This window comes from Aspergillus oryzae, chromosome 7 (assembly GCF_000184455.2).
Source record: "Aspergillus oryzae RIB40 DNA, chromosome 7".
In the NCBI taxonomy this organism is placed as follows: Eukaryota; Fungi; Ascomycota; class Eurotiomycetes; order Eurotiales; family Aspergillaceae; genus Aspergillus; species Aspergillus oryzae.
The window spans coordinates 2,085,380-2,110,490 of NC_036441.1; the positions used below are offsets into that span (position 1 = coordinate 2,085,380).

The 25,111-nt window shown below is 49.5% G+C and overlaps 8 protein-coding genes across 8 annotated transcripts; 5 read left to right on the forward strand and 3 right to left on the reverse strand.

Annotated features, from left to right (window-relative positions):
* Positions 1-2,478: 2,478 nt before the first annotated feature.
* On the forward strand, positions 2,479-4,407 carry AO090011000820 (dicarboxylic amino acid permease agtA; the record flags this gene model as incomplete). Its single annotated transcript, XM_001826343.3, has 5 exons — positions 2,479-2,632; positions 2,688-2,745; positions 2,810-2,816; positions 2,873-3,033; positions 3,093-4,407. 5 exons carry the CDS (start codon positions 2,479-2,481, stop codon positions 4,405-4,407), a joined length of 1,695 nt encoding a protein of 564 aa, XP_001826395.1.
* Positions 4,408-4,888: 481 nt separating this feature from the next.
* On the reverse strand, positions 4,889-6,767 carry AO090011000821 (M14 family metallopeptidase; the record flags this gene model as incomplete). Its single annotated transcript, XM_001826344.3, has 2 exons — positions 4,889-6,298; positions 6,363-6,767. The coding sequence occupies 2 exons, from the start codon at positions 6,765-6,767 to the stop codon at positions 4,889-4,891; spliced, it is 1,815 nt and encodes a 604-aa protein (XP_001826396.1).
* Positions 6,768-8,704: 1,937 nt separating this feature from the next.
* On the forward strand, positions 8,705-13,984 carry AO090011000822 (Arf family guanine nucleotide exchange factor SYT1; the record flags this gene model as incomplete). The annotated part of the gene is made up of 4 exons (XM_023233121.1): positions 8,705-8,747; positions 9,619-10,011; positions 10,088-11,335; positions 11,403-13,984. 4 exons carry the CDS (start codon positions 8,705-8,707, stop codon positions 13,982-13,984), a joined length of 4,266 nt encoding a protein of 1,421 aa, XP_023093656.1.
* Positions 13,985-15,099: 1,115 nt separating this feature from the next.
* On the forward strand, positions 15,100-16,890 carry AO090011000823 (SET domain-containing protein; the record flags this gene model as incomplete). The annotated part of the gene is made up of 1 exon (XM_023233122.1): positions 15,100-16,890. One exon carries the CDS (start codon positions 15,100-15,102, stop codon positions 16,888-16,890), a length of 1,791 nt encoding a protein of 596 aa, XP_023093657.1.
* Positions 16,891-17,402: 512 nt separating this feature from the next.
* On the forward strand, positions 17,403-18,681 carry AO090011000824 (putative RING finger domain protein; the record flags this gene model as incomplete). The annotated part of the gene is made up of 3 exons (XM_001826347.3): positions 17,403-17,978; positions 18,037-18,295; positions 18,362-18,681. The coding sequence occupies 3 exons, from the start codon at positions 17,403-17,405 to the stop codon at positions 18,679-18,681; spliced, it is 1,155 nt and encodes a 384-aa protein (XP_001826399.1).
* Positions 18,682-18,957: 276 nt separating this feature from the next.
* On the reverse strand, positions 18,958-19,962 carry AO090011000825 (DNA/RNA non-specific endonuclease; the record flags this gene model as incomplete). The annotated part of the gene is made up of 1 exon (XM_001826348.3): positions 18,958-19,962. The coding sequence occupies one exon, from the start codon at positions 19,960-19,962 to the stop codon at positions 18,958-18,960; it is 1,005 nt and encodes a 334-aa protein (XP_001826400.1).
* A 2,217-nt stretch (positions 19,963-22,179) lies between these two features.
* On the reverse strand, positions 22,180-22,890 carry AO090011000826 (uncharacterized protein; the record flags this gene model as incomplete). Its single annotated transcript, XM_023233123.1, has 3 exons — positions 22,180-22,279; positions 22,335-22,541; positions 22,775-22,890. 3 exons carry the CDS (start codon positions 22,888-22,890, stop codon positions 22,180-22,182), a joined length of 423 nt encoding a protein of 140 aa, XP_023093658.1.
* A 781-nt stretch (positions 22,891-23,671) lies between these two features.
* Positions 23,672-24,738, forward strand: AO090011000827 (uncharacterized protein; the record flags this gene model as incomplete). Its single annotated transcript, XM_001826350.3, has 3 exons — positions 23,672-23,815; positions 23,873-24,007; positions 24,076-24,738. The coding sequence occupies 3 exons, from the start codon at positions 23,672-23,674 to the stop codon at positions 24,736-24,738; spliced, it is 942 nt and encodes a 313-aa protein (XP_001826402.3).
* Positions 24,739-25,111: the final 373 nt, after the last annotated feature.

The following is a 25,111-nucleotide window of genomic DNA, read 5'->3' on the forward strand; positions in this document are numbered from 1 at the left end:
CTGACGGGATCCAGGTTGTTCCAGTACTATAACCTTGCTCTTGGCTGCATTATTGGAGTGCCAGTGTCAGGCAACACGTTCTTTTTTAATCTAGCCAAAGCCTAATTATATAGCAGTGGCGTACATCCCGGAAGAAGGTTCGTAGAATTGACGATTAGACTTCCACGATAAGGGAAATAAAGCGTTCTTCGCTCTGTCCAATCATGGCATCCGCACCAACCGACCAGTGTGCGAAAGAAACGCTCACTAGTACTAGTAGGATGGGGGTATTCTCGCTAAACTGTTGAACTTATCATCCTGTCGGATACCCCTCTCTCTTGGCATAATCTCCGGTTCATAGTAGCTTCCATGTCCGCTCTCCTTCCGCTGCTAAAAAGCATTCCCATTGGGCGGAGAGATATTAACGATGATAAGGATCATGGACTGCTCATGATATATGCTCTGACCTTGGAACTTGGCGAAATCCTGGTCCAGGAAAAGATACTCTTGGGTTACATATACCAGGGACAAGCCCCGACATCCCGAGACATGGACAGTGCATAGTCTGGGGAAGATAAGCTGTCGGTTAATGGGGTTTTTGTTACCTAACACATTCGGCTATAAGGAAACACTAAGAAGGTGAGTTTCAGCTATCAAGGAATCAGCTAACCCCACTCGGGTGATGGGGAGTGCTACCAGTAAGTTTCTTTCTTGTCGTGATTCATGTTAATCGTCTTCCCTCGATTGACAGCTCCAGAATACGTTTGCTTCGACGAGGGACATTCTTGAAGAGTTGATTTTAAGATTGCCAGCGCCGGGTGACTATCACGTATTCAGTTTAATACCTCCCGGTTAAGGTTCCTTCAGTTGATCCCGCACATGGCTTTTTTTCACTATTCTAGAAGCAGAGATAAGCGACAGTCCGTCGTGATTGGCGGGTCAAGCCCTGGGAGATAAACGCAGAGATAGCAGCTCTTGGCGAGCCACTAAGTTGATAGCGGACTTCCTCCATTGCGGCCCAACCTTTTTACTCTTCCCATCGTTTACTTGTGTGTGTGTGGACCGTGTCCATACCCGATACATGGAAAAGTATCAACGAGTCTAGTGAACATGCGAAGACTTGTCCGCGGTAAACTGGGTCGCCACTGACTATTGGCATCGCTACGATTCGTTCTGGTGGATTTTTCATCAACCCTAGTGATGGTCTAAAAGCGTCATTCCAGCCACAGACCGGAAAGCCAAGGCGTGCCAAGGAGAAGGTGCCCCAATGGTCGGTGCTTACAGGGGGTTAATGGCCCCTCTTCTTGCTTGTTTTCCGACCCGCTCGCTTTGCTTCGGCTAAGGAAAGAACTGCTTATCCACGCGGCGGTGTTAGTTCTTGGTTAGACAGAGATATCGAGAAGCTACGGTAGTATCGATGAGGTGAATCTTACACTCATGCAATATATACGCTCTATCTTTTGCCCGAGTATGTCTTATTCAATTTTATCTATTTTAATTGTTACTTACTTTATTTATTATTATTATCTAACGACTTAATATCCTTGTTCCTACCACAAAAGCATTGGGAGTTACCTGTACGTATTTCTAGACAAAAATCCCAAAGGAAAAAACAAAAAAAAAAATAACAGAAAAACTCAAGTCGGGATCGTATAGACGCCCGAAGTCGAGACTTCGGTGTAGACATGGACAAAAGTCTCTACCCCGGACGGGGCAAGCGATTCCATGACTAACAGAAAAGGCTAATCTTTTATTTCCCCGGGATGTGGAGAATCCAAGTCAGGCGGCGTGTGCGCCTCGTGTCAAGGGTGCCAAGACCATCCGCTTTTGACTCCATCTTGGCAAAGCAAACGAACCAATGAATAACTCAATCAGGTAACAGCTCCTCATGATCAGTCGGACGAGACTAACCTCTTCCATCCAAAGCTGGATGAGCCTCCAAGAACGGCGGGAAATTACTGCCAGTAAACCAATCAAGACCTGCATGTTCTACGAGTATTTCACGCGGGGGACTTGAACCTGGGTCTATCATCTCCTCTTTGGGAAAGCCTGCACACCGTTCGGATGGGGCAATGCAATATGCAATAGGTAATATTTATTCTTCCAGTAATATCAATTATACTTTCTAGTATCGAGCCACAATCTTAGCTTATCTTATTTTCTTATTTTCCTTTTTCGCATGCCGTCCGAATTGGAATCCCTGTGTGCCTCAGAGCCTCGGCCACGCCGATGTGATCCGTCGTGGTCGATCTTACTATTTAACCTATTCCCCCGCCTGTGTTTCTGTTTTCTTCCCCTTCTGTCGTCGGTTTCTTCTCGCCTCTCCTTCTATACTGTCCCTTTCCCTTGGGATCTCGTTTCTCCTTTCAGAGGGCTTAAATAACGTGAGGGAAGATCCAGTACTCTGTTGAAGTCACGGGAGTCCTTACCGCTAGTAAAGCGGGCTTTGTTCCTGAGCCCCCGCAGAATTCTGCCTACCATCCGAGCGCATTCGGTACAATGGGCTTCCTCGGAGAAAAGAACGATGGCATCTCGCCAGAGATGAATAGAGAGTTGTCCCGCGACATCACCAAAGCAGAGGAGGGTATCGTCGCGGAAGAGCACCATGTCGACCTCCACCGGGACCTCAAGGCCCGTCATATTACTATGATTGGTACGCTGTTATGCTTACGTTGGCTAGATGAGCGCGAAGAGCTAACAGGACTCAGCTATCGGAGGTGCTATCGGTACAGGTCTTATTATTGGAACGGGAGAAGCTCTTGCGAAGTAAGTCCTTCCCAGAATCTATTGAACGCGAATTTGGGATACTAATACGCGACTCACTTGTTAGGGCTGGCGTAAGTTGCGATCATCTTGATATTCATAGCAAATTTCCTCTCTAACTTTCGATTAGCCTGCAGCAATCCTAATTTCCTATTCCGTTGTCGGTCTTGTCGTCTATACTGTCATGTGCGGCCTGGGAGAAATGGCCGCCTGGCTGCCCTTGTCTTCTGGTTTTACTGGCTACGCTGTTCGATTCTGTGACCCGGCTCTTGGATTTGCTCTGGGATGGACGTAAGTGATACTGTTATACCCTAGGAGTTGTGGTCACTGACGAAAGCTGTTCCCACTAGATACTGGTTTAAATATATTATTCTCACGCCGAATCAACTAACAGCTGGCGCGATGGTTATACAATATTGGATAAAGACAGACAAAGTTAACGCAGGCGTTTGGATTACAATATTCCTTGTGATCATTGTCTGCATTAACTACTTCGGTGTCAGGTTTTTCGGTGAATTCGAGTTTTGGCTGTCGTCCTTCAAGGTGATAGTCATCCTCGGTATCATCTTGCTCTCTTTCATTCTGATGCTGGGAGGTGGACCCGATCACGACCGCAAAGGATTCCGTTACTGGAAGAGCCCGGGAGCCTTCAATACATATATCGCTGATGGAGATGCCGGACGCTTTTTCGCCTTCTGGTCCACTATGGTTTCGGCAACGTTCGCGTACCTGGGTACGGAGCTGATCGGGGTAACTGTCGGCGAGGCTCAGAACCCCCGCAAAACTATTCCCCGCGCGATCAAGCTTACCTTCTATCGAATTGTCGTCTTCTATGTGACCAGCGTCTTGCTCGTCGGTACCCTTGTCCCCTACAACTCAGACGAGCTTGTCTTTGCCACGAAGCAGTCTAGCTCTGCTGCTGCATCCCCCTTCGTGGTAGCAGTGGTGCTTGCCGGCATCCCGGTTCTTCCCCACATCCTGAATGCATGCATCTTGTTGTTCGTCTTCTCCGCATCCAACTCTGATTTGTATATCGCGACCCGAACCATTTACGGTCTCGCCCGGGAAGGCAAAGCACCCAAGTTCCTAGCGCGGACGGACAAGCGTGGTGTCCCGGTCTTTGCCTTGATCCTGTGTTCCCTGATTGCCTGCCTGGCCTACATGAACGTCTCCAGCGACTCGAAGACCGTCTTCGGCTACTTCGTCGACCTTGTGACCATCTTCGGTCTCCTGGCCTGGATCTCCCTGCTGGTCACACACATCCACTTCATCAATGCCCGCAAGGCCCAGAATGTCCCCGAGCACGAGTTAGCCTACAAGTCTCCCTTCGGTAAGACGGGCGCTTACATCGCCCTCGCATTCTGCATCCTCATCGCCCTAACGAAGAGTTACGACGTCTTCACCCACAACCCGAAGTGGGGCAACTTCAACTACAAGAAATTCATTACTGCCTACCTAGGCATCCCCCTCTACCTGATTCTGCTCTTTGGCTACAAATTCGTCACTGGCACCAAGGGCGTGAAGCCCGAGGAAGCCGATCTCTGGACGGGCAGGGACGTCATCGATCGTGAGGAGCAGGAGTATTTGGCCCGCAAAGCTGTTATGGATGAACAGCGGGGCACCGGAAGCTGGTTCTATAGGACTTTTGTGTCCTGGCTCTTTTAAGAGCTTTGTCGTATGTATTTTATGTTCATGGTTATTCCTATGCTATGAGATAATGAAGACTCCGATCATTTACAACTTATTTTCTGGTTGAGGTTGGTAGCTGGTAGAATTGTAGATTTGTCTTATTTTTGATACTGGTGGTTGTTCTATTGGCTACTACGGCTTTCTTTTCCTTTTTACCTTTCTTTTTTCCTTGTCGTTTGGAAGGAAGGCTGTATTACGGAGTACTACCACACAATAAGTGAGATAAAACTTATTCCGTAAATATAATCCAACTGGCATATAATTAAAAAGCACTAGTAGAGTTCTGTAAATCTCCAAACACTCTAGAAGTCTTTGTTCATTAATCATAACCTCATCTCAGATACCCACAATTAGAATGCAAGAAGAATGAAAAAGATACCAAAATTAAATCAGACGAACCATTCAGCAGTGATAATCAATCCTGTGCGAAACAATACCTAAGGCAAGAATAAATCGTCTACCTCCGTCGTCGGCGGAGCTCCCAGTTCTGTTCCTCCTCGTTTTCTTCTTCATTCTGATCGAACGGCACCCATTCACTATCCAGAGTGTCCTCTGGGAAGGGGAGTGGGGTGGCTTTTACAGTTGATGTTGAATCGATGTTTGCTTCAGAGAGAGGGTCAGAGACACTCTCCGAGGAGCTTGTTCTCGTCGAGTCATCGTGGACCAGGAGGTCGGCATCCCAGTTTATGTCTGCTTTGTTGGCTGGGGAGGCGGTTTCTTTGACGAGGAACTCGCCCATTTTCAGGACGACGTTGTAGATTTCTTTCCCTGTGGGTACGATGTACTCGGATGGGATGAGGAAGCCGTAGCTTCCGCGGTCGCGCAGCTTGATTTGGTATGCGAAGCTGGCGTGGAGTTGGTGGTAGAACCAGTCTAGGGCGCTGCCGCCCCCGCTGACCGGGAAGAAGGTCTTTGCGGAGGCTTTGTCCGTGGCTGTGACGGTTCCTTCGCAGGCGGAGGTGACGTCGTAGATCTCGTGCGTGGTCTGGCGGATGACTTTGGCGAAGCCCATGGCTAGCTCTTCGAGGGTTTCGAGGGTGGGTGGGACTGACGAGCAGGAGAAAGAGAAGGGGTAGAGGACTTGTTGGGAGTAGGAGTGGAGGTCGAGGAAACCTACGATGTCGACGTTGTTGTTTTGGGTCTCGTTGAGGGCCCATTGCGCGAATTGCGCGGCTTCTACTCCTTCGAATGGTTCGTCGCCGGCGTAGTTCTCGGAGCAGGGGTTGGAGCGGGTCCTCTCGCCGTCCCACTCGAAGTTCCATGATCGGTCTAAATCGATTCCCGGGCAGAAGCGGAGACTGGTACGTTGTCTGCTTTTGCGCCATAGGCGGTCAACTTCCCAAGTGTAGACGTATCCGTCTGGGTTGATGGTTGGTACGAGGACAACGTCAAAGTCTTCCAGAAGGCGGGTCACGGCTCTTGATTTGCCGAAGTTGCTGATTAGATTTGAAGCTACGTATGTCACTGTGGAGGTGCTAATCCATTCTCGCGCGTGGCTGCCCCCAACCATGACAATGGTCCGGCGAGGGGCTGACTGTGCTCTATTGCTTCCGGCGCCGAGTCGGAGTGCAGGGATCTCTCGGCCTTCATATGAAATCCCCACGTTGATCATGCGAACATGGGATGGGAACATAGAGGCCATGAGGCGCATCCATGGAACAATAACGGAAAGTGGTTGATAATCCTGGAAAAAGAGGTCCCCAAGCTGAGCCGACTGTCGGACGGAAGGCCGAAATCCCGGTTGGCCCTCTAGTCCTATGGGTCGTCGAGTTGGATAGGTTGTGTATATCAGCTCCGGTAGATTGTCAATGAGAGGGGAATAGGCGGTGCGAAGAGAATCTGGCAGTAGGCCTAACAGCGAGGGAATCTATAGGCAGAACGTTAGGAAGAGATGGCTTGCATAGGAGAACGGAGAGTATAATTAGACTTACGACTTCTTCGGCCAATCGAACATCAACGAAATCGGAGGTGGAAGCCCAGACATCCAGAAAGAGAATCTCTGTCGCTTGCTCCAAGGCTTCGGCTTCTTTGTCATTGCGCAAACGGAATCGCAGAACCACGTCGCTGCCGTACCGCGCCTGAACCCGAGAGGGGGCAGACTGGTCGTGCGAAAGGTGGTTGAAAGGGAGCCGATAAGAGGTTGGTTTTGGGAGGCCCCATACCGTCTCAATTATCCAATCTCTTACTCGTGTCCATGGCCGTCGGACGTCGGACGACTGTGGGGATAGTAGTTGGACGGGCTCAATCGGCGGCGGCGGAGTGATACTGGAGCCTGCGGGGACGGCAGTTGTCAGAGCGGCAAAAGCCACCAGGATGATGAGAAAGAGGTAGCGCATCTCGGTGGTAGTCAAATCGCAGAAAAGCTATGCCAAAATCTTCATTGTCAGATCCTTTAAGTGAATTTCAATCGAGCGCGACCAGACAGCGACGGGGGAAGGAAGGATGGAAGAAGCATGGAGTGAAGTGACATGAGATGTGATGGTGAGCCATGGACCGCGGCTGATGCCTAAGGCTGACATATGATCGTGCCTCAGGCACAAAATTAGTATAAAGCCTAATACCACCCTAACAGATCCATGTCATATCGAACCCTTGCAGATATAAGAGAAATTTTTTCTCGTCACGGCTAGTCACAGAGCAGATGCTCGTTTGAAATTCGGGTAGTGGCCCCAGGTCCGATCGTAATCAAAGCACTGTCGCATATTTGGACAAATATACCGATCCAACCTCGTTCCCCGCACCAAGGCTGGAGTTGTTACTCGTAATATGATGCTACAATGTCAGCATATGCTGGGTCTTCCAAAGAATTACCGTGCCAACACAAAGCGAAGTGGTCAACTCGGCACACAACCGATAGCCGAACTATGGTTCAGCTCCCGGGGCTTTTGGTTCTGGAAGCACTCGACCTGAATATCTAGGATAAGGTCAAGGTACCAATTGAAGATATCTCCGCTCCCTTAAAATGGGAAGATACTTAGTTCCACGGGACCTGGAGTCAGGAAAGCGCAAGGAGCGATCTAAGGAGACAGCCCTTACTGGGATAGAGGGGACAAGGGACTAGGGAAGAGAATGTTATCCTCGCCCTTTACAACACGCATCCTTCAATTCTGGCGCAGTATGTATTCGTACCCTGTCTGTATATAGGATAAGCTAGAACTGTGTATAATTATATGAAAGACGAGAATTAATCAACCGTTGCACTGCTGCAGGCCAAATCAGCTGTCAGGTTGAGTGACGGACCCCCACTGGGCTCCACTCGCATACCGATAAAGTTTTTGGGCCATTCTAGACCGCAACGAGGCGCTTCAAGAGTCTCGTTGAAGCAAAAAAACGAATGAACATTTCCAATCCCGGTATTCTGGTTCTTGTAGATCTGGCCTTAGACTGTTCCGGAATGGCCGACCGGAAGACAGTCGATCAGCAACCGGCAAAAGCAACATTCTCCCTGAATGATCGAACATTTATATACAATATGACCGCCATCCGAAAGGAGCCCGGTCTGGAAGCCCTGCTTGGCATACCCGAAACAAAAGCTCCATTTTTCTGATTCGTGGCCAGTGGTGACGCGTTCGTTGGTCTGGTTCGCGAGTTGGTTGCAGTTCTTTCCAGGGCTGTAGGATTCTAGAATTATACGAAGAATTGTTTCCTGGATCTTCAGCCAAGTGTAAGTTTACAGCAAGGACATACCGATTCATGTTCCCCTCTTGACCGACACAGCATACGAACTATTGTCAAGATTGGGAGGGCTTTCTCTCTCTTGAAATACTTCTGTTACTATAGGTGCAGTATTTCTCTATTTTATTTTTATTTTCATTTCTACTCTATTACCAAAGGGGAAAGGAACAGAAACACTGATTCAGCTATTTATACTATAGTATGGCGACGACCGATATCACGTGGGAAGGGTCAACTATGGAACACCGCAAGGGTTCTCCGAGTTAAAAGACACAAAACCTGTCTTTGCAATCCTTACAGATGTACAATGATTATTGTCAAGGAGACTCGGGTCTTAGTTGATGTACTTTTTTTTATTTGTATTTACCTATGGGATCGGACCGAAAAAGGGACATGTCAGGTGAGTGGTAAGGACGTTCATTCTGATGTCATTTTTTTTTATTACAGTACATGGATGGAACTTTTTCAAGGTACACCGATTAAGTATACGTGGTACATCAATGGTGTATGGGTTTTACCTTGGATTCTTAAATCCCGCCTAAACTAAAGTACACTCCAAGTTAAAGATAGAAACAAACCCGGACGGAAAACTGAGGATATGACCGATCCACTATTGGGACACGGTTTCCGCATATTTCCAAGTACGTCAAGAAATTTTTGATAGCAAAAAAATATTAGAAAAATGCAAACGTTTTAAACAACCACATTAAAAAAAAAAAGCATGGAGAGGAAGGGAAATTGTGCATAACGTAGAACACGTGCCTGGGGTGCATTTGCTCGGCCCGTCATCAGAAACTCCACCATCTTCATCATCATCGTTTATTCTTCTTTCCTATGCCTGTCCTTGCTAACAACCCTGCCCCATTCTCCCACCTTATCCCTTCCTCCGCACTCGGTTTTTTTTTTACATCCTTGATTCCCTCGCTTCTCACCATCGTACAATCTTTTCCATTTACTACCCTAAAGGGCATTGACTGCTCCTCCGCTCCTATTTTCTCCAAAACATTGACAGCCTCCCCTCATTTCCTTGTTTTTACTTTTTCCTCAGCCTTCGCAGCCTAATCGACCCCATTCGTCCGCGCTTCCACATTTCGGTCAAGCGTGAGCTGGGCAATGTAAGAGCTCTAACATTGTTCTCTATACTTGTCTTCCTGGCCACCGAATTCTCCTCTTGCGATCGACTCTTGCCGTACCCCTGCCCCCTTTTTACGATTCCGCACCTCCGCCTCCGCCGACAGCTCCGTCGCTTTTCTACCTTCTAACAATCCGTTCGCGATGCTAATCGATATTGATTAAGGGTGACGTTTACAAGTAAAACCATCCGCCCGTCTATTGGGGAACGCCGTCGTATAAGATAGCCGTGCGAACAAGGTCGGGGGTTACTGTTGTGATACACCGTGGGGCAATCGTCTAGCGTCACCAGATACTGTTGGATGGGTTTCTGGGCCTGGCTACGCTGCAGAGCCACGTAACAACTCATTCTCGGGATTTCCATCATCATGTATTGGAAAGGTCTGCGGATTGGCACCTCTGATGGCAACGAACCCAAGAGACGGAGTTTGGTCGAACCTCAGTCGGTATCCCGCCATAGCGAGCAAATCCCTCGCCCTACTCTCTCCACAACCAATCTAGCTCCGAGGCGCTCGGAGTCCGCTCCTCGTTCACCTACTCTGACCGGTCCAGACGCAGACCACCACGCTGACACGGCCGGGCCGGAGCTTGCAGGAAGTCATTCGCATACTCCACCGGGCAAAGAACGAAATACTGGCCTAGCGGTGAGTGATGGTTCACATTGGCGCTTCAACAGGTTTAGTTTCATGAGGCTACGTCATGCATCTGATCCGCAACTCTCAAAATCCTATGCTAAAGGGGAGGAGGATATTCCTCCGGTGCCGAGTCTGCCTCGTAAGTACATCCGTTCCATAGGCTCCCGTCAATGTTGTGATTGGCCACAACGCTAATTGCTACTACACTGTCATAGCTCCCACCATAATTACCACTGCACCCACGAGCCATGAACTAGATCGACCTGTGAAGCGAAAGACCAAATTCAAACTCTTCCCCGATTCTAAAACACCCTCTGTGGAGGAATTGCCCACGCAGCGCGCACCCAAACATGATCAGAGCGAAAAGCTTGGGCATACTGCACAGGGATCAACAGCGTCGCAGGCGGCGGATCCTGTCCTATCGGCCTCTTGGAGTAATAGCGAAGAGCCCGGGCGTTTATCAACTACGTCGATCCGAAGCAATCGGGACCAGCCCAATGATTCTCAACGCTCCTCAGTGACAGATGCGCGTTTTTCGGAGTCCTCTCGTTCCGACCGGAGTGCCGGGGATAGTAATCCTCGTTCAGCCTCCCCTCGTGAGGGGGTGTCTGGCACCAAGCGATTTCGCATGCCGCGCTTGAAACGGCATCGCAGTCCTCTTTTTCCTTTGCCACCAAAACCAACAGGCAGCAATTCGGGCAACGGCCACGCACAAAGCTCGGCCATATCGAGGTCTGCTGCGGGTGATGCCACCCCGAAGTCCGACATCTCAGAAGATCCAAATGAAGACCATATCTCTCCGCTGCCATCTCCCACACGGTCGTCGGTGGGCCTGACTTCGTCGCGACCGCCCCTGTTGAGAAATGATTCTGCAACCTCGGCTCATTCAGCCCGTTCGACACCGTCGAACAAGAGTCGGGCAATGCCTACGTCACGTACGAGATCATCTACTTTAGATTCGTTAGCTAATGCACAGGATAACGGGCATCCATCCCCACATCTCATCTCAGGGCGGACATCAACGTCTACTAGTGGGCGAAAGAGCTTCGGGGATATTTTTAACATCCCCCAGCGATTCAGGCAGAATTCCGATTCCCCTATTGGCCGGTCCGGATCCCCAAGCTCCAAAGGCCCGGTAACCCCAGGTTCGAAAATTAGCTTGATCACGTATCCCGAACGACAAGAGGATGACACTCCGGCGACATATTTAACTCGGCTAGAAGAGAGCATTCCAAGGAGCGCGATTGCTGGCGTCCTGGCTCAATCAAACGATGACTTCTATAAGACTGCCCTGCGGAAGTATATGAGAGGGTTCTCGTTCTTCGGTGATCCCATTGATATGGCTATCCGGAAACTCTTGATGGAGGTGGAGTTGCCAAAGGAGACGCAACAAATTGACCGCTTCCTGCAAAGTTTTGCAGATAGGTATCATGAATGTAATCCAGGTATCTTTGCTTCCACAGGTACGTTGGTTATCGTCAGTGTGTCATTGTGCAATTGTTCAAAACTGACGCCCTGCCTGTCATCTAGACCAAGCCTATTTCATCGCCTTCTCGATTTTGATTCTACACACAGATGTCTTTAACAAGAATAACAAAAGGAAAATGCAAAAGCCAGATTACGTCAAGAATACTCGTGGCGAAGGCATATCAGAGGACATCCTGGAGTGTTTCTATGAAAACATCTCGTACACCCCTTTTATCCATATCGAGGACGCAGTGTCCAATGGCCGACATTTTGCAAGGCCACGACGACCTTTGTTGAAGGCCACTAGCACAGATCACTTAGTTCGAGCCGCCAGAGAACCAGTGGACCCCTATACGTTGATAATGGACGGGAAACTTGATTCTCTGCGCCCAAGCCTTAAGGATGTTATGAACTTGGAGGATACCTATCGTTGTGATGGAACGGATGGGCCGGCAGATATCGATGGTCTTCACCGCGCATTCTCTAAATCTGATGTTTTGCAAATTGTGTCTCTACGATCTAGGCCAGACATGTATATGCCATCGAGTATCGACAATCCAGCTGACTCTAATCCCGGGCTGGTGGATATCAAAATCGCTAAAGTTGGATTGCTTTGGCGAAAGGATCCGAAAAAGAAGAGAGCTAGATCTCCATGGCAAGAATGGGGTGCTCTGCTCACATTCTCGCAACTCTACCTTTTCAAAGATGTGGCGTGGGTTAAATCTTTGATGGCTCAACATGAAAGCCATCAAAAGGCGGGCCGTCGTCGAGGGGTGGTTTTTAAGCCTCCTCTCACCGAATTCAAACCGGATGGTATCATGTCAACTGAGGACGCTGTGGCTTTGCTGGATCTAGGTTACAGAAAGCACAAGCATGCCTTTGTCTTCGTCCGCCATAGCGCTCTAGAGGAGGTCTTCCTCGCAAACACTGAAGCTGACATGAACGATTGGCTGGCGAAATTGAATTATGCTGCGACGTTTCGGACCGCCGGGGTCAGAACGCAGGGAATGATCGCCACCAATTATGAAGCACAACGGAACCGGATGAGCCGTCGGGGTTCAACTCAATCGAGCCGCTCACATCTCTCCATGGACAAAGAACCGCCGTCTCCAAATCCTGATACCGATGTGGCTGAAGAGTTGGTTACAGCTCGTAGGCAGCTTATACGCCAAAAGATTCGAGAGGCTAACGAAAGACTATCTTATGCAGAACGACAGCTTGATGATCTCTTGCGAAATGCTAGGCACTTGCAAGTTTTGACGCCTGTGCATTCCAGAGCCAGAGAGCATGTCATCATGGCTGCAGGGCGCATGGCCGCAAAACTCAAATGGGTTAGACAGGATATTTGGCGCACTAAATGCTATAAGGGGGTTCTTGTTCGAGACATGGGTGAAGCTTTGGGCGAAGAGGAGCCTTTCGCGGAGCAGGAGCTTCACTTGCAAATACCAACAACCACCGTTACATCACAGCCAGAGAACCTGGATGGAGCAGGGACTGACAAAGTGACATCTCCGACAGAGGATGACCCATCCCCGCATGCAGAGTCTGGCGGTCCTCACTCGATCTACAAAACTCCGCCGTCGCAACCCGCTTCTCCAGATGGCCGGAGACCCAGTATACCGGCCTCCTTTGCTTCTCTCGAAGTAGCTTCTCGTGTTGGTAGACAATTGTCCATCGACAATACCGAGGAACGCGCGAAGTCTTGCTCGCCCCATCCAGCAAGTAGCCTACAGCGCGAAGCTTCAGTGCTTAGCGCCGCTAGTAAGGTAGATGTCTCGAGCCTAGGGTCTCGAGCCTCTAAGATAACTGCCCCCGGCAGTATGGATGAAACTGAAGAGCGTCTGCTGCGTGAAACAGGTTTGCTTGACGTCAGCAGCTCGCCTCAGGCACGGAAGCATTCTTCAGCTACAAATGATAGCGAGGTCGACCAGAAACCAGATGATGCGCAAGCCACATTTCAGGGAGAGAGAACAAGCCGTATCCGTCGCAGTCTCCATCGTACCCTTCGAGACTCCCCCAGCGGCCATCATCTACATTACCCACGAAAGAAGAAGTCTCGAGATTCAGGATTCAGTATGGTGACGTCAGATGATAACCAAAAACCACAGCAAGGCGAAGGCCTATCACGGAAGTCGACCAACTTTACTGTGCATGGCAAGAAGGCATCAATTGTGACTTTTGGGTCGGAGTGGCAGAACATGCCGCCAGAGGAGCGCCTCAAACTACGAAAGCCAACTCCGTCAGACGAACCAAGGGCATCAAATCCAGAACTTGCCAGTAGTGCGGGTTCTGTCACTTCAGAGTCCTTATACCCTGGCAGCCCACACCCTTTGCGAAGTGGGAGCATAGCGACCAAGGGGAGTGCACGTGATGAGCCCTGGGGTTTAGCAGAAGCAGCAGAAGCAGCAGGGGTTCTGTATCGTGAAGACAAGGCCAAGAGCGATGCTGCCATTGGCCTGGTCCCGGAACTCTCAGAGCCCGATGCTGCGTTGGTACCGCCCGTCTTAACTCTGGATGAGCCGAGCGCGGTGCCTAATGAAGGTGTATCGCCGCATTCGACTAGAGACGACAATGATAGCCTTGTAGAGAAAACCACTCCACAGGGGATGTCGCCTAGCCCACCTGAGCAGGCTGTAAACGCTTGAATTTTGCAATTATGCAGGGTCTTTTTTTCTTTTACTTTCATGACATTATACCCATTTCACTTTCCTTTTCTTTCCATCTGCATCTGGTCTCTTCATTGAAAACGACATATTTGAAAAAGCTTTACGAACCGTCTCCTATCGCGTCAACTCTCTCGATATGCTTCTTCGACCTTGGATAGAGGGCTCATCATCTGTCTGTCATGTGGTCAGCATATGAAAGAGCACCTACTCTCCCATCTACCATTTCTTTCCTCGTCACACTTCACTCTTTTCCTTTCCTTCTGTTTCAAGTCCACTAGACTAGCGGAGAATCGGCTCCGCATTGACATGACTTACCATCTCTTTTCTTGATTGTTTGGCTTTGTATAAGCCCGAGGCGCATTTGCTTAGGATGGGCGGCAGTCGTTCTCTTTTCCATTTCTTTTTCCTACTGAGATACCATGTATCATGTGGATGTTTGGCGTGACGCGAGTATTGGAAGAGCAGGCTTTAGCCAGCATGGGCAATATTAACATGTAAAAATGTTGAAGAGACCAGTAAAATAGAGATTTAATAGCACATCTACTTCCGAATTTCCTGGATGTTTGCCCAGCCGCTCTCTACACGCACGACATCATAGTCAGTAGCGCCGAGAACACGACAACACGCTCTTCCTAGCAAGCCTAAGAGTTTCGTTCCTCCCAACACGCTGCCTCACTCTGTCTTCTCTTTGTGTGTTGTCCGTTGGGGCTTCTACAGCGTCAACTATCTCCTTGAGTCCTTGGAGGCACTGACAGAGACACGGGCAGAACAAGAGCCATTTCTCTTTCTCTCTCCCCCTACGCTATTATACTCCCTCTTTCTCTCAATCTCAACCCACAAAGAGCTGAAAGAACAAGGTAAGTTGGACACTGTCTTATTTTGTTTGCTTCAATATCAGTCATCCTTGTTCGCCACTAGAGAAGACCATCTTCTTTGTCCACATTTCGCTTCACTCACTGTAACTGCATTATAAATACCAGACAAAGCCATTCTGCGAAGATTAACTTGCCCATCTCTTTGTCCCAAGCAACACCCGCTGATTGGCACGCTCCTCAACAGAGAACATAACTAGCCGGGCAGCATGGACATAGGTCATGAACCATCACGTGAGTACCAGCCATCATGCAGTGAATGTTCACAACGCAGACCCAGAAACACGGGGCATGAAAAAGAGGAACACGCTAATTGAGAACACAGACACGTGTGATGCCTGTCGTGATGAGCTCCATCTCTCAGACCTGACACAGCACTTCCACCGTGCGTTTTCGACAGTCACATCCGCGACACCATTCATCTCCATGGCTGAGGTGGCGGGCGTTTTCAGCTCCAATAACTCCGGGGCCAAGAAATACACGTATGAGGAGTCGCTGGTGCCTCGGTTCATTAGTCGTGGTGTTGGCGTCGGCCTTGTTACCACTGAATCTATTCCTGCTGGTAGTGTGGTCTTTGCGGAGGATGTGGCTTGGACTACAGAGGAGGAGAACTTGAGCTGTCAGACACCGAGAGAGGTCAATGCTATGCTTGGGGCGAAGGTGAGGGCCATGGGGGACGAGTGGCTGAGGAAGTTCCTTGCTCTGCCGAGTTCGCTGAAGCAGGATTTGGGAGTGTTTGCGGGGATTTGGGATTTGTATCAGTTGCCGATTGTCATGAATGGGGTGAGAGCTGGGATTGTGGGGTTGAATCTTGCGGCGGTTAATCATGCCTGTGTGCCGAATTGCGCGTTGACGATCATCAATAAATATGCGAAGGATGAGAACGGAAATATTAAGACTGGGGAGAGTCCGATGGTTGGAAGGGCTGTTGTGCGCGCTCTCAAAAATATCCCGAAAGATGAGGAGATCACTGTCCCGTACTTCTATGGAAAGGGACAGCAGAAGGCGAGGGAGTTGTTCTCGTGGACTGAGTTCGGCTTCTTCTGCTCGTGCAAAGCGTGCATGCAGCCCAAGGATGTGATCGAGATTGCCATGGATAAGTATTGGAAGGTTGAGCGCATCTTGAACCACCCCGACACTGTCGACTTGTATCCCGCGATGGCATTCAAGTCCGCGCAGGAGGTGATCAGTAGGCTTCTTACGTGCCAGATCCGCGATGCTCGCGTTGCGATGATCTGGGCCAAATGTGCCATGATCGCTGGTTACCACTCTGATATTGCGCGCGCTATGTGTTTCCTGGCCAAGGCATACCGAATGTTGGCTGTCCTCGAGGGGAGTACGGGAGTCTTCTATCGCCAGATCCTCATATGGTACGAAACACCCATGGTGATGCCAGGGTTTGGAGCTACAACGCGAGGACTTTCCACCGCTATCGAAGGCCGAAACATGCTTGATGAACGCGACGTCAAGGAGAAGCTGTTCATGACGGCAGCAAAGTCGGACGAGTACATTCGCATACACCGATACCACCGCTTATCCGACGCTAAGGCCAAACAGAAAGGCAGTAGGTACCTACTTTTACCCGAAAAGCCCACCAAGCCAAAGGGGGCACAGAAATTGCTTGAATCAGATGCCTCGAAATCAGAGCACTTCCCAAAGCACAGAGATGAGCCGACGGCGCCGGAAACGGTTCACCGGAGTGGCAGTGGCACATCGAATCTGAAACGGAATAAGGATAAACCCAGCGACAATACTTCAAAGGGGAAGCCTCAAGTATGCAAGAGTCATAGCCAAGCATCTACCCAGGAAACGTCGTCCGGCGAAGTCTGCACTGATCCACACTGGGATATGTTGGATTTTATCCGAGAGCTTATGGCTGATAATCTAGATCTATTCCCGGATTATCATTCTCCTACTGTTCCTGAGGCAGCCAAGAAGAAAAAGAAGAAGAAGAAGAAGAGCAAGAAAGGAAAGGACTCGGCACAAGCTGGGGGAAACACTCAGCAAGAATAGAGTACCCCAGTCGTGAAGGAGCTCTAGACGGAAAAGAAGGTGGTGATGGTTAAGAAAGACGGCGTTCGTTATCCCGAGGAGGTTCTAGACTCTGGATAATCAATTGGACCCGAAGGTGAAATAGGATGACCATCGCTCATCTCTCTTTCTCTTAATGGGTAATGCAGGTGAAGTTGGAAGGACATTGAATGTCCCGATTGGGGTTTTGGAATAAATGCGGAGAGAACGTGACGATGATTATGTCATGGTTTCTCCAATTTTATTTCATTTGCATGCTTTTGGCCTCACATCTTCTTCACTTGGTTCTTCGATATTTCTGTTGATATGTCATTTTCTGGCTCAGGTTAGCTCAGGATTAGATCAATCAACCATCAAATTTTCCCTTAGGAATAAATCTCCCTCGATTTGCCCGCCACAACCGCAATTCCTCCGCAAGATAAATATTCTCCGCTCCGAATAGAACCTCCCACTCCATGTCCTTTTAGGTATTCAGCCATTCACCACACGCGACAATGGCCCATTCCAAACGTAACACCTCCCTCCCACACTTTACTTCCTACGAGCGCGGTCTCCTCCGCTCGCAATGGGGCACCCAACGCGGCGTCATCGGCCGCGACTCATTCCTTCCATTCGCTTCTTGTCGCCTGTGTCTACACCCCGCTCGAGCACCCGTCGTCGCCTGCGCAACCAACGGTGATATATTTTGTCGCGAATGCGCCATAAATGACCTCCTCGCCCAGCGACAGGAGATTAAGCGGCTCGAACGAGAACGAGAGGAGGCTAAGAAACGACTCGCAGAAGAAGATGAGCGGACGTTGGAAGAGGCGCGTGAACGGGAGCTGCGCGAGTTTGAGCTCGTCAGTATGGGATTGGAGGTAGCGAAGAATAAATCTTCCGGGCAAGCGCAGAATGACAATCATAAAAAGCGGAAGGCTGAGGAGGCTACGGAGGCACTGGCTGCGTTTAAGGCGAGGGAAATCGAAGTGGACGGCAAGCGAAAGAAGGTGTTTGAGCTGGATGAAAAGGAGATGGCACGGGTTGCTCGGGAGGAGCAGGAGCGGCTCAAGCAAGAGCTGAAGAAGGAAAAGGTAGGAATAAACGGGTATCCTGTTAGGGAGTACTATACTGACGGACAATAATCGCCAGTCTGAATCCAGCAAGTCTGCCCTGCCGTCATTCTGGGTTCCTTCGCTCACTCCCAACACCGATCCGAATGAGATTGCGGCCAACAAGGCCGTCAAATTGACTCCTGTTTGCCCTGGATCGACGGATGAACACCGCCATAGCTATTCGCTCAAGTCGCTGGTCGACGTACATTTCACCGAGGAGAAGGCATCCGACGGCTCAATGGCGCGGATCTGTCCGAGTTGTAAGAAGACATTAACGAATGGACTCAAGGCGATGTGTAAGTACAACCTTCCAGTCGTGGACCTTCGGTCAGCGGTGACCAACTGACTTTTTATATCTATAGTGACCAAACCTTGTGGCCATGTTATCTGTTCGCCTTGTGTGACCAAATTTATGACGCCGCACGATGCACCAGACCCACATGCTACCAAAGAAGAACAAGAGCAGACAGCTGCGCTTCACGGGTTAATTCTATGCTACGTTTGCGAGGCCGATATCACACCTCGTGATTCAACAGAGAATGGCAAGGAATCTGGAAAGAAAAAGAAGAAGGATAAGGAGACTATTAAGCCCGGGCTAGTAGAGATCAGTTCAGAAGGAACAGGGTTTGCAGGGCGTGGTGGAAACGTAGCGACCAAGACGGGCGTTGCATTTCAATGCTGAACTAGCTGCATTTCGTCGATTGCTTGGAGTATGGTGTAACGGATTAGGGGTATACATTGTGACATAGTTGGCACTGATAGACCATGCCGAACATTGGTAGACTGACGATTTATATGGGAAAAGAAATATATAGCATAGGTACAACGTCCGACGTGCATGCAACCCGTAAACGCCCGGACTATATAAACCAGTTATAAACCCGAAATTATTACATCCAAAATTACACAAATCGGCCGGAGCTGTCTAATCCCTCAAGGGACTCCGTCCATAGCCACTCTAATTCCGCTTGGCAGAGTTGTTAAACTCGCGCACGACAACATCGCACTTGATTTCCTGGCAGAGACGCTTGCGACGGTTCGTCTCCAACTTGGAAACAAACTCCAGGCCGCTCGCGCGCTCGACCACCTCAACCGGCACCTCAAACTCCGTCAGCCTCTTGTCGTTCGGAATGCGAGCATTGGGCAAGACAAAAGCACCCAAGGCAACCTTTCCCGTAGGAGAAGCGGGGCCCTCCTCGGCGTAAATAACCTTATAGAAGTGTGTGGGCACAGCAACATTAGGCGGGTTGCCAATCACCTCGTACGACACACGCCATTTGCCATCCGCATCACGTTGAGGGAGATACAGGGGACCGGTCACAACACGAACGGAAGGATACTTCTTGGCCAGGCCGCGGCAGAACTCCTCGAAATGCGCCCAGTAGTCCCGGTTGAATCCCTCACCCACTTGGGGGCACATGTTTGTCAAGGCAAAAGTAGCGTCCATAGCTTCCTGAGACCATTTTGCATCGGCCGCAGGCACCTGGTGGCCGCGATCGTAGCCGGAGCGGAAGTAATCGTTCAGTTTGGCGCGGAAGGCGGCGGGGATGGTGGTGTCTTCGTAGAAGGTGCTGTGTTTGCGGTCTGCGTTCTTCATCGCTAGCGAAGCCGGTGTGATGTGCTCGGCTACCCAGGCGGGATTGCGCGTGCGACGGTCGTATGCGCCGGCCAGAGGAGCTGAGAGCAGGGTATCAGCGACGGGGCCGGGGAAGCCATACTGGTAGATACCGGACGGGTCGACTGGTCCGGCGAGGGATTTGGCGGCGAGTGACGGGGCTGTCGGGTGGGTCGGGACAGGAGTGGTCGAGGTAACTGGTGCTGATGGAGGTAGCTTCTGCTGCTGCTGCTGTTGTTGTTGTTGCTGTTGGGGCCGAGGGGAGGAAGAGGAATAGAGCAGCGCTGTAAGACCAGCTCCGGTGGCTGCGCTAGCCGCGGCGATTGCGGCGAAAGTTGCCTTGGACATGCCGCTGAGAGGATTGAAGGAGGGGAGGAACAAGGGGAAACAAAGGCGGCAAGACGCGGACGGGGTTGAAAATGATGAAAGTCCGGGGAATAAACAAAAACTGCTGAAGAGAGCCAAAATTGAAGCTAAAGTGGATGGCCAATCAGATGGCGGAGATCAGATGATGATGATCCAGGCACGGTGTCTCAGGTACCACACATAGAACATACAGGACAAACTGATTGTCAAAATATCTTTACGATCTCTACAAGTATGAACAAAGCATAAATATCTAACGGAAGACGCATTCCTCTCTTTCTGTGTACTACACTGGATGATCCGATGACCACGGCAGGTGAGCCCTGCAGCTGATCGAAAGGATAGTACTAAGGCATTCTCTCAGTCGAGAAGACTCAACAGGAGTACAGTAAAACCCCGCTATAAGCAATTTAAAGGGCTTGCTGAATTAGTTGCTTATAACGGGGTTTTACTGTACAAGGCTGTCGACTTGAGATCTACTCTTGTGAACTCATCGATATCAGGGAGGGGGGAAACAACTGTTCCTGGGGATGTCAACGAGCAGCCTCCTTATCCCCGTAAATAGCCGGAAATAGGTTCCTACATAGATACGGAAATCTCTTTACAACCCGATCGGAAAATCAGAAACGAACTATCGAAAGTAAAAGACGGGGTAAGTCAAAGCTTTATTGCATAAAGAACCAATAACACTGTCAAACGATAGATCGCATTTCTGATGGATCAGAATGTCTACTTGTCCAGTTGACCACCGCCCCCCGGAGAATTTGTCGACCAGATCTGCATTTTCCTGAATGCTCAGCCACATTCCACCTTCCCGTCGGAGGATATCGAGAATGCTCAAGTCTTACGCCAGCTCGTACCCCACAGCCATGATGGGTATAGCCTCACGGTCTTCGGATCTAGGCCTGACTGACTCTCTGATGGAGACGTCTGTCTGTCACCATATGCATCGGGTACCGACTATATGACGCCGCACTTCCCAATTCGTCGGCTGCAGACGATCTGGCACACTCTCCTTTCCCTGCACCGGTTCTCCAACTGCTAACTGATTCAAGTGACCGTTTTCACGGACAGAATTCAAAAAATCTGCAATTAGCCGCTAATCCCCACGGAGAATAGTGTCACACTGGTTGATGAACTGGTCTATCTAGTCACTGCTCCAAGGATTTGTCATTTACCTACGCTACCGAGGCAGGTTAATAGGATCGAGCCGTCCAAGGTCTTAATTGGTAGATAGCTCCAGCGGTGTACAGATATTGAGGTCTACTTTGCTATTTTCGTAGAGTACAGTAAGTACTAACTGATGTAGAGTAGTCCAAGCGGAGGGGCAAGCCTTTGGTCATCCGCAATAAGCGCATCTCTTTTGACATGGTTCGAGTCGCCTCCTTCAAGGTAGCAGTATACTTGGTTCAGCTTGTGCTTTCATGGAGAGTCCGTTGGAGAGTTGAGTCTTTCCTCTTTCTTTCTCTCTCTCTCTCTTATCTCTCTCTCTATCTCTCTCTGTCTGTCTGTCTCTGTCTCTCTTCTACGGCTACTCCGAACACAAGTCCCAAAGGTCCTCTGTACTAGATCTTAAAGAAGGTATTAAGATCTGGGATGCTGGATAATAGTTCCGTACTGGAGAAAAAAGATCCACTCCTTTCAGCAGGGAAAGTCACTTGACTTTCCTGGAGTCGCATTCCAACCAAAAGGCAGGCAACCATTAATTAAATTAATCCCCGTCGATCGGCAGGTCAGAAAACCTCACAGATCCTTCAAAACAAACCTCCACCCTAACCGATGGTGGGAAAAAAAGGGGGGGACCGGGGGGGTGGAAAGAAAAAAATTTAATAGACAAATAAATAAATAAATAAATAAAAATGAGAGTAAAATAAAACAGAATTGATAGAATCAAATCCAATAAAAATAAAAATACAAATCATGAACAAAACGATTGCATAACCATACTAAACAAGGAGGACCTTAACTAGTAACTATCTAGACGTGCCTGAGGAATCCGAATGGTTTGCCACCCGGTGGATCCCAAAGCCCTAGCTTGAAAGGTTTTGGGTCTCCAACAACCGTACCGAGAAATCTAAACTCGCTTCCCTGACATTGAGAATTTGAGATCTGATGGACGCAAGATATGCGCGGGACGTGTACTGGGTAGAAGCACAGCACAGACATACGAAGTACTTACATTCCGTGTTGAGATTCCGATCACTCCGTATCCAATGTCCACAAATCCTCCTCCTCCTCCTCCTCCTCCTCCTCCTCCTCCTCCTCCTCCTCCTTCTGTCCCTCCTTGCCGAACTCAACTCTGTAGTAGCAAGAGTGGTCCCAGCCCAGTAGCCCTAATCCACCTCGTACCGTACCTTGATACTACTATGATGACAAGTAGCCACAGCATTCCGGCCGAGTGTTCGGTTCCTATCATCAGATGTGGCGCAGTCTCCCGGCATACAAGGTCTTGGCCTACAGCAAGATAGACTACTGAGGAGATACGGATATTGGTTACAATGTTGCAGATCACGGAGAAGTTACCCTGGCTTACGCTACCCAGTACTATTTCCCCTAAAGCCCTAATGACATGGTTCTTGGATCTGCACCTTTGACCCGTCCCCTCGACTACACAAGACACACGTAGTACTAAAATATAGTGCTGTAACCTGTCCCACCCAAGGACTTTTTAGATGCTTGTCAAGTGGGCTGACAAATAACGACATGACCAAAACTAAGCTAGGTTGTTCTTTAATTCTTCTTGAGACAGGTTGCGACTGGCTAAACGCCTATACCGGCATTTTCTGCTACGTACTGCCTTTCTCCCCCTTTCAAAAGATACTGTTTTTTTACCTTCGTTCTTCTTTCCTTTTTGAGACGACCAAACCCCTCCCAAATCCCGCGGTGCATCAAACAAGAATTGTCGGGCATTATGGACAGTACAGCTTCAGAAGCTCCCCGGCGGAACAAAAAACAAAGAGCCGTGCTCTCATGTATACCCTGTCATTTTCAGAAAATTAAGGTACCTTAAATTCACTCTGCTGTGGATTGGCGCACCCACTCTGTTTGGTGCTGATAGTGGGTGGTATAGTGCAACCATGTCAGGCCATGCAGTGCCTGCTGCGTACGAGGACGACAAGCGAAATGCGAATACACGGTCACTCTAGAAGATAGGTGGTTCATTGAGCAGGCACATCTTTTGCGGCGCCTACAACAACGGCGTAATTTCCTCGAGCAGCGGATCGTCAGCCTCCTCTCGGCTTCAGATAAGAAGATTCCTGTTTACCTCACGCCACAACAATCGGACCATCCCAGACAACGAGGCAAGCAAGCACGGTCGCGAAATACCACCCATCGAGGAAGTCCAAGTAAATCCCTATGCCGAGAGGCTGTGCAGCCGAAACAGGAATTCGATGGTATGTGGCGGCGTGCTCCTGACACTTTCAACTTATTTCAGCCATGCTGACTCCCTCAGAAGATGAGAAATTCTGTATAGAGCAATCGCAACCCTACGTGCAAACCAACAGTAGTCTCCCTGCGCGATCCACCCATACGGAACGTTCCATCCAATCTCTAGTAGAAGTGTTCAGTGTCGATGTCGACGGCAAGCGCACGGTGCCCATATGGCTAGAGCAAGCGATCCATATGCGCTCCAGCTCCCCCTCTACTTTGTGCGGCCATCGAAGCCACATCCTTTGTTCTGATGGGCAAAATGTCATGCGATCCAAAGTCCACCCATGCCGGTCTCGTTCGATACACATGTGCTTTACGATTAGCAGGGGCGGCGATATGTGATGCTGAGAGACGCTTACGCGACGATGTTTTCGTGGCGATAACTCTCTTCGGAATGATTGAGGTGATTTTTTGTCCGATAAGTTCCAGTTTCTCACAATTCCACTAATGCAATGGCCAGATGTACGAAGGAGGCTCTAAGGACGCTCTGGTAAAGCATCAACAAGGAGGCCTCGATTTGCTTTGTCTACGGACTCCATCAAACCATTGCAAAGGCATGGGCCACTCTATCTATGCAGATTTGCGCCTGTCATGGGTACATCTCACTGATGATCACGAGCAATGAAAACAAAGTGAGCTTCTGTGAACTAATATCGTAAATAGATCCTCTCCGCGATCTCAAACGGACGAACATTCCTGGCTAGCGACGACTGGAAAACTATCCCCTGGACCGAAGCGAGCCCACGAAGCAACTTACACAGTCTACTAGACATTGCCGCGGATATTCCCGGGCTTTGGAGACAAATGGGATGCACATCGCCAGGCTCGGAGTCTGCTTCCCCGTGTACCTCGCTGGATGAATATGAGTACAATGCCGAGGATCAAGCCACGCAAATAGTTCATCGCCTACAAGAGTGGAAAAAATCGCAACCGTTTGACGCCCTTCCCGAACCTACCGAGGCGCTTTTCACCGTCATGGACGATTTCCCGGTATTCGAGATGCACGATTCCGCTTCGGGAGCCCATCGACCACGGGACCTGGTTTACCCTAATGTTGACGTGTGTGCGGCAACGATCTCATACTGGGCCTTTTACCTCGCAGTCCCTACCGGAGCGTCCCTAACTTGGCGTTATCAATATGCCTGCAACATCTGCCGCAGTATGAGATTCTGCGTGCAAAACTTTCCATTCGCTTTAACCTGCCTGGTCAGGTTTGCATTGAAACTGGTCGGTGTCGTTTTCTCTGCTGACAGCATTGAGGGACAGTTTCCTCAGAAATTGTCCCATTATTTCTACCAAAAGTATCGGTTCTCTATCCTTGACTGACGGACCAAGATATCAAGCAAAAGGCCTCCCAGGGATTTGAAGAGTAATAACGTGACCATGATCATCTGTACAATAGTTTGCATACATGCTTTTGAGAGCGAGAATGAATGAAATGATCCCTACAGAACCAGATGAAAAACGTAGTCTGCCTCAATTCCATGATGCCTCTTGACTTGATTCTATCTGACGATCCCTCCTTCCGGCTTGTCACTCGTTCACATGTCGGTCCCACATAGGAATACTACTGAATTCTAACCGAAACTGAAATATCATCCAAAGTTCAGTTCCTGCATGTATGGCCCCATCGAGTACTTTACTAGTCCGGAGAGAATTCCTGGTATAGTCTTCCCCACATAGGAAGGTGCAGGAAATT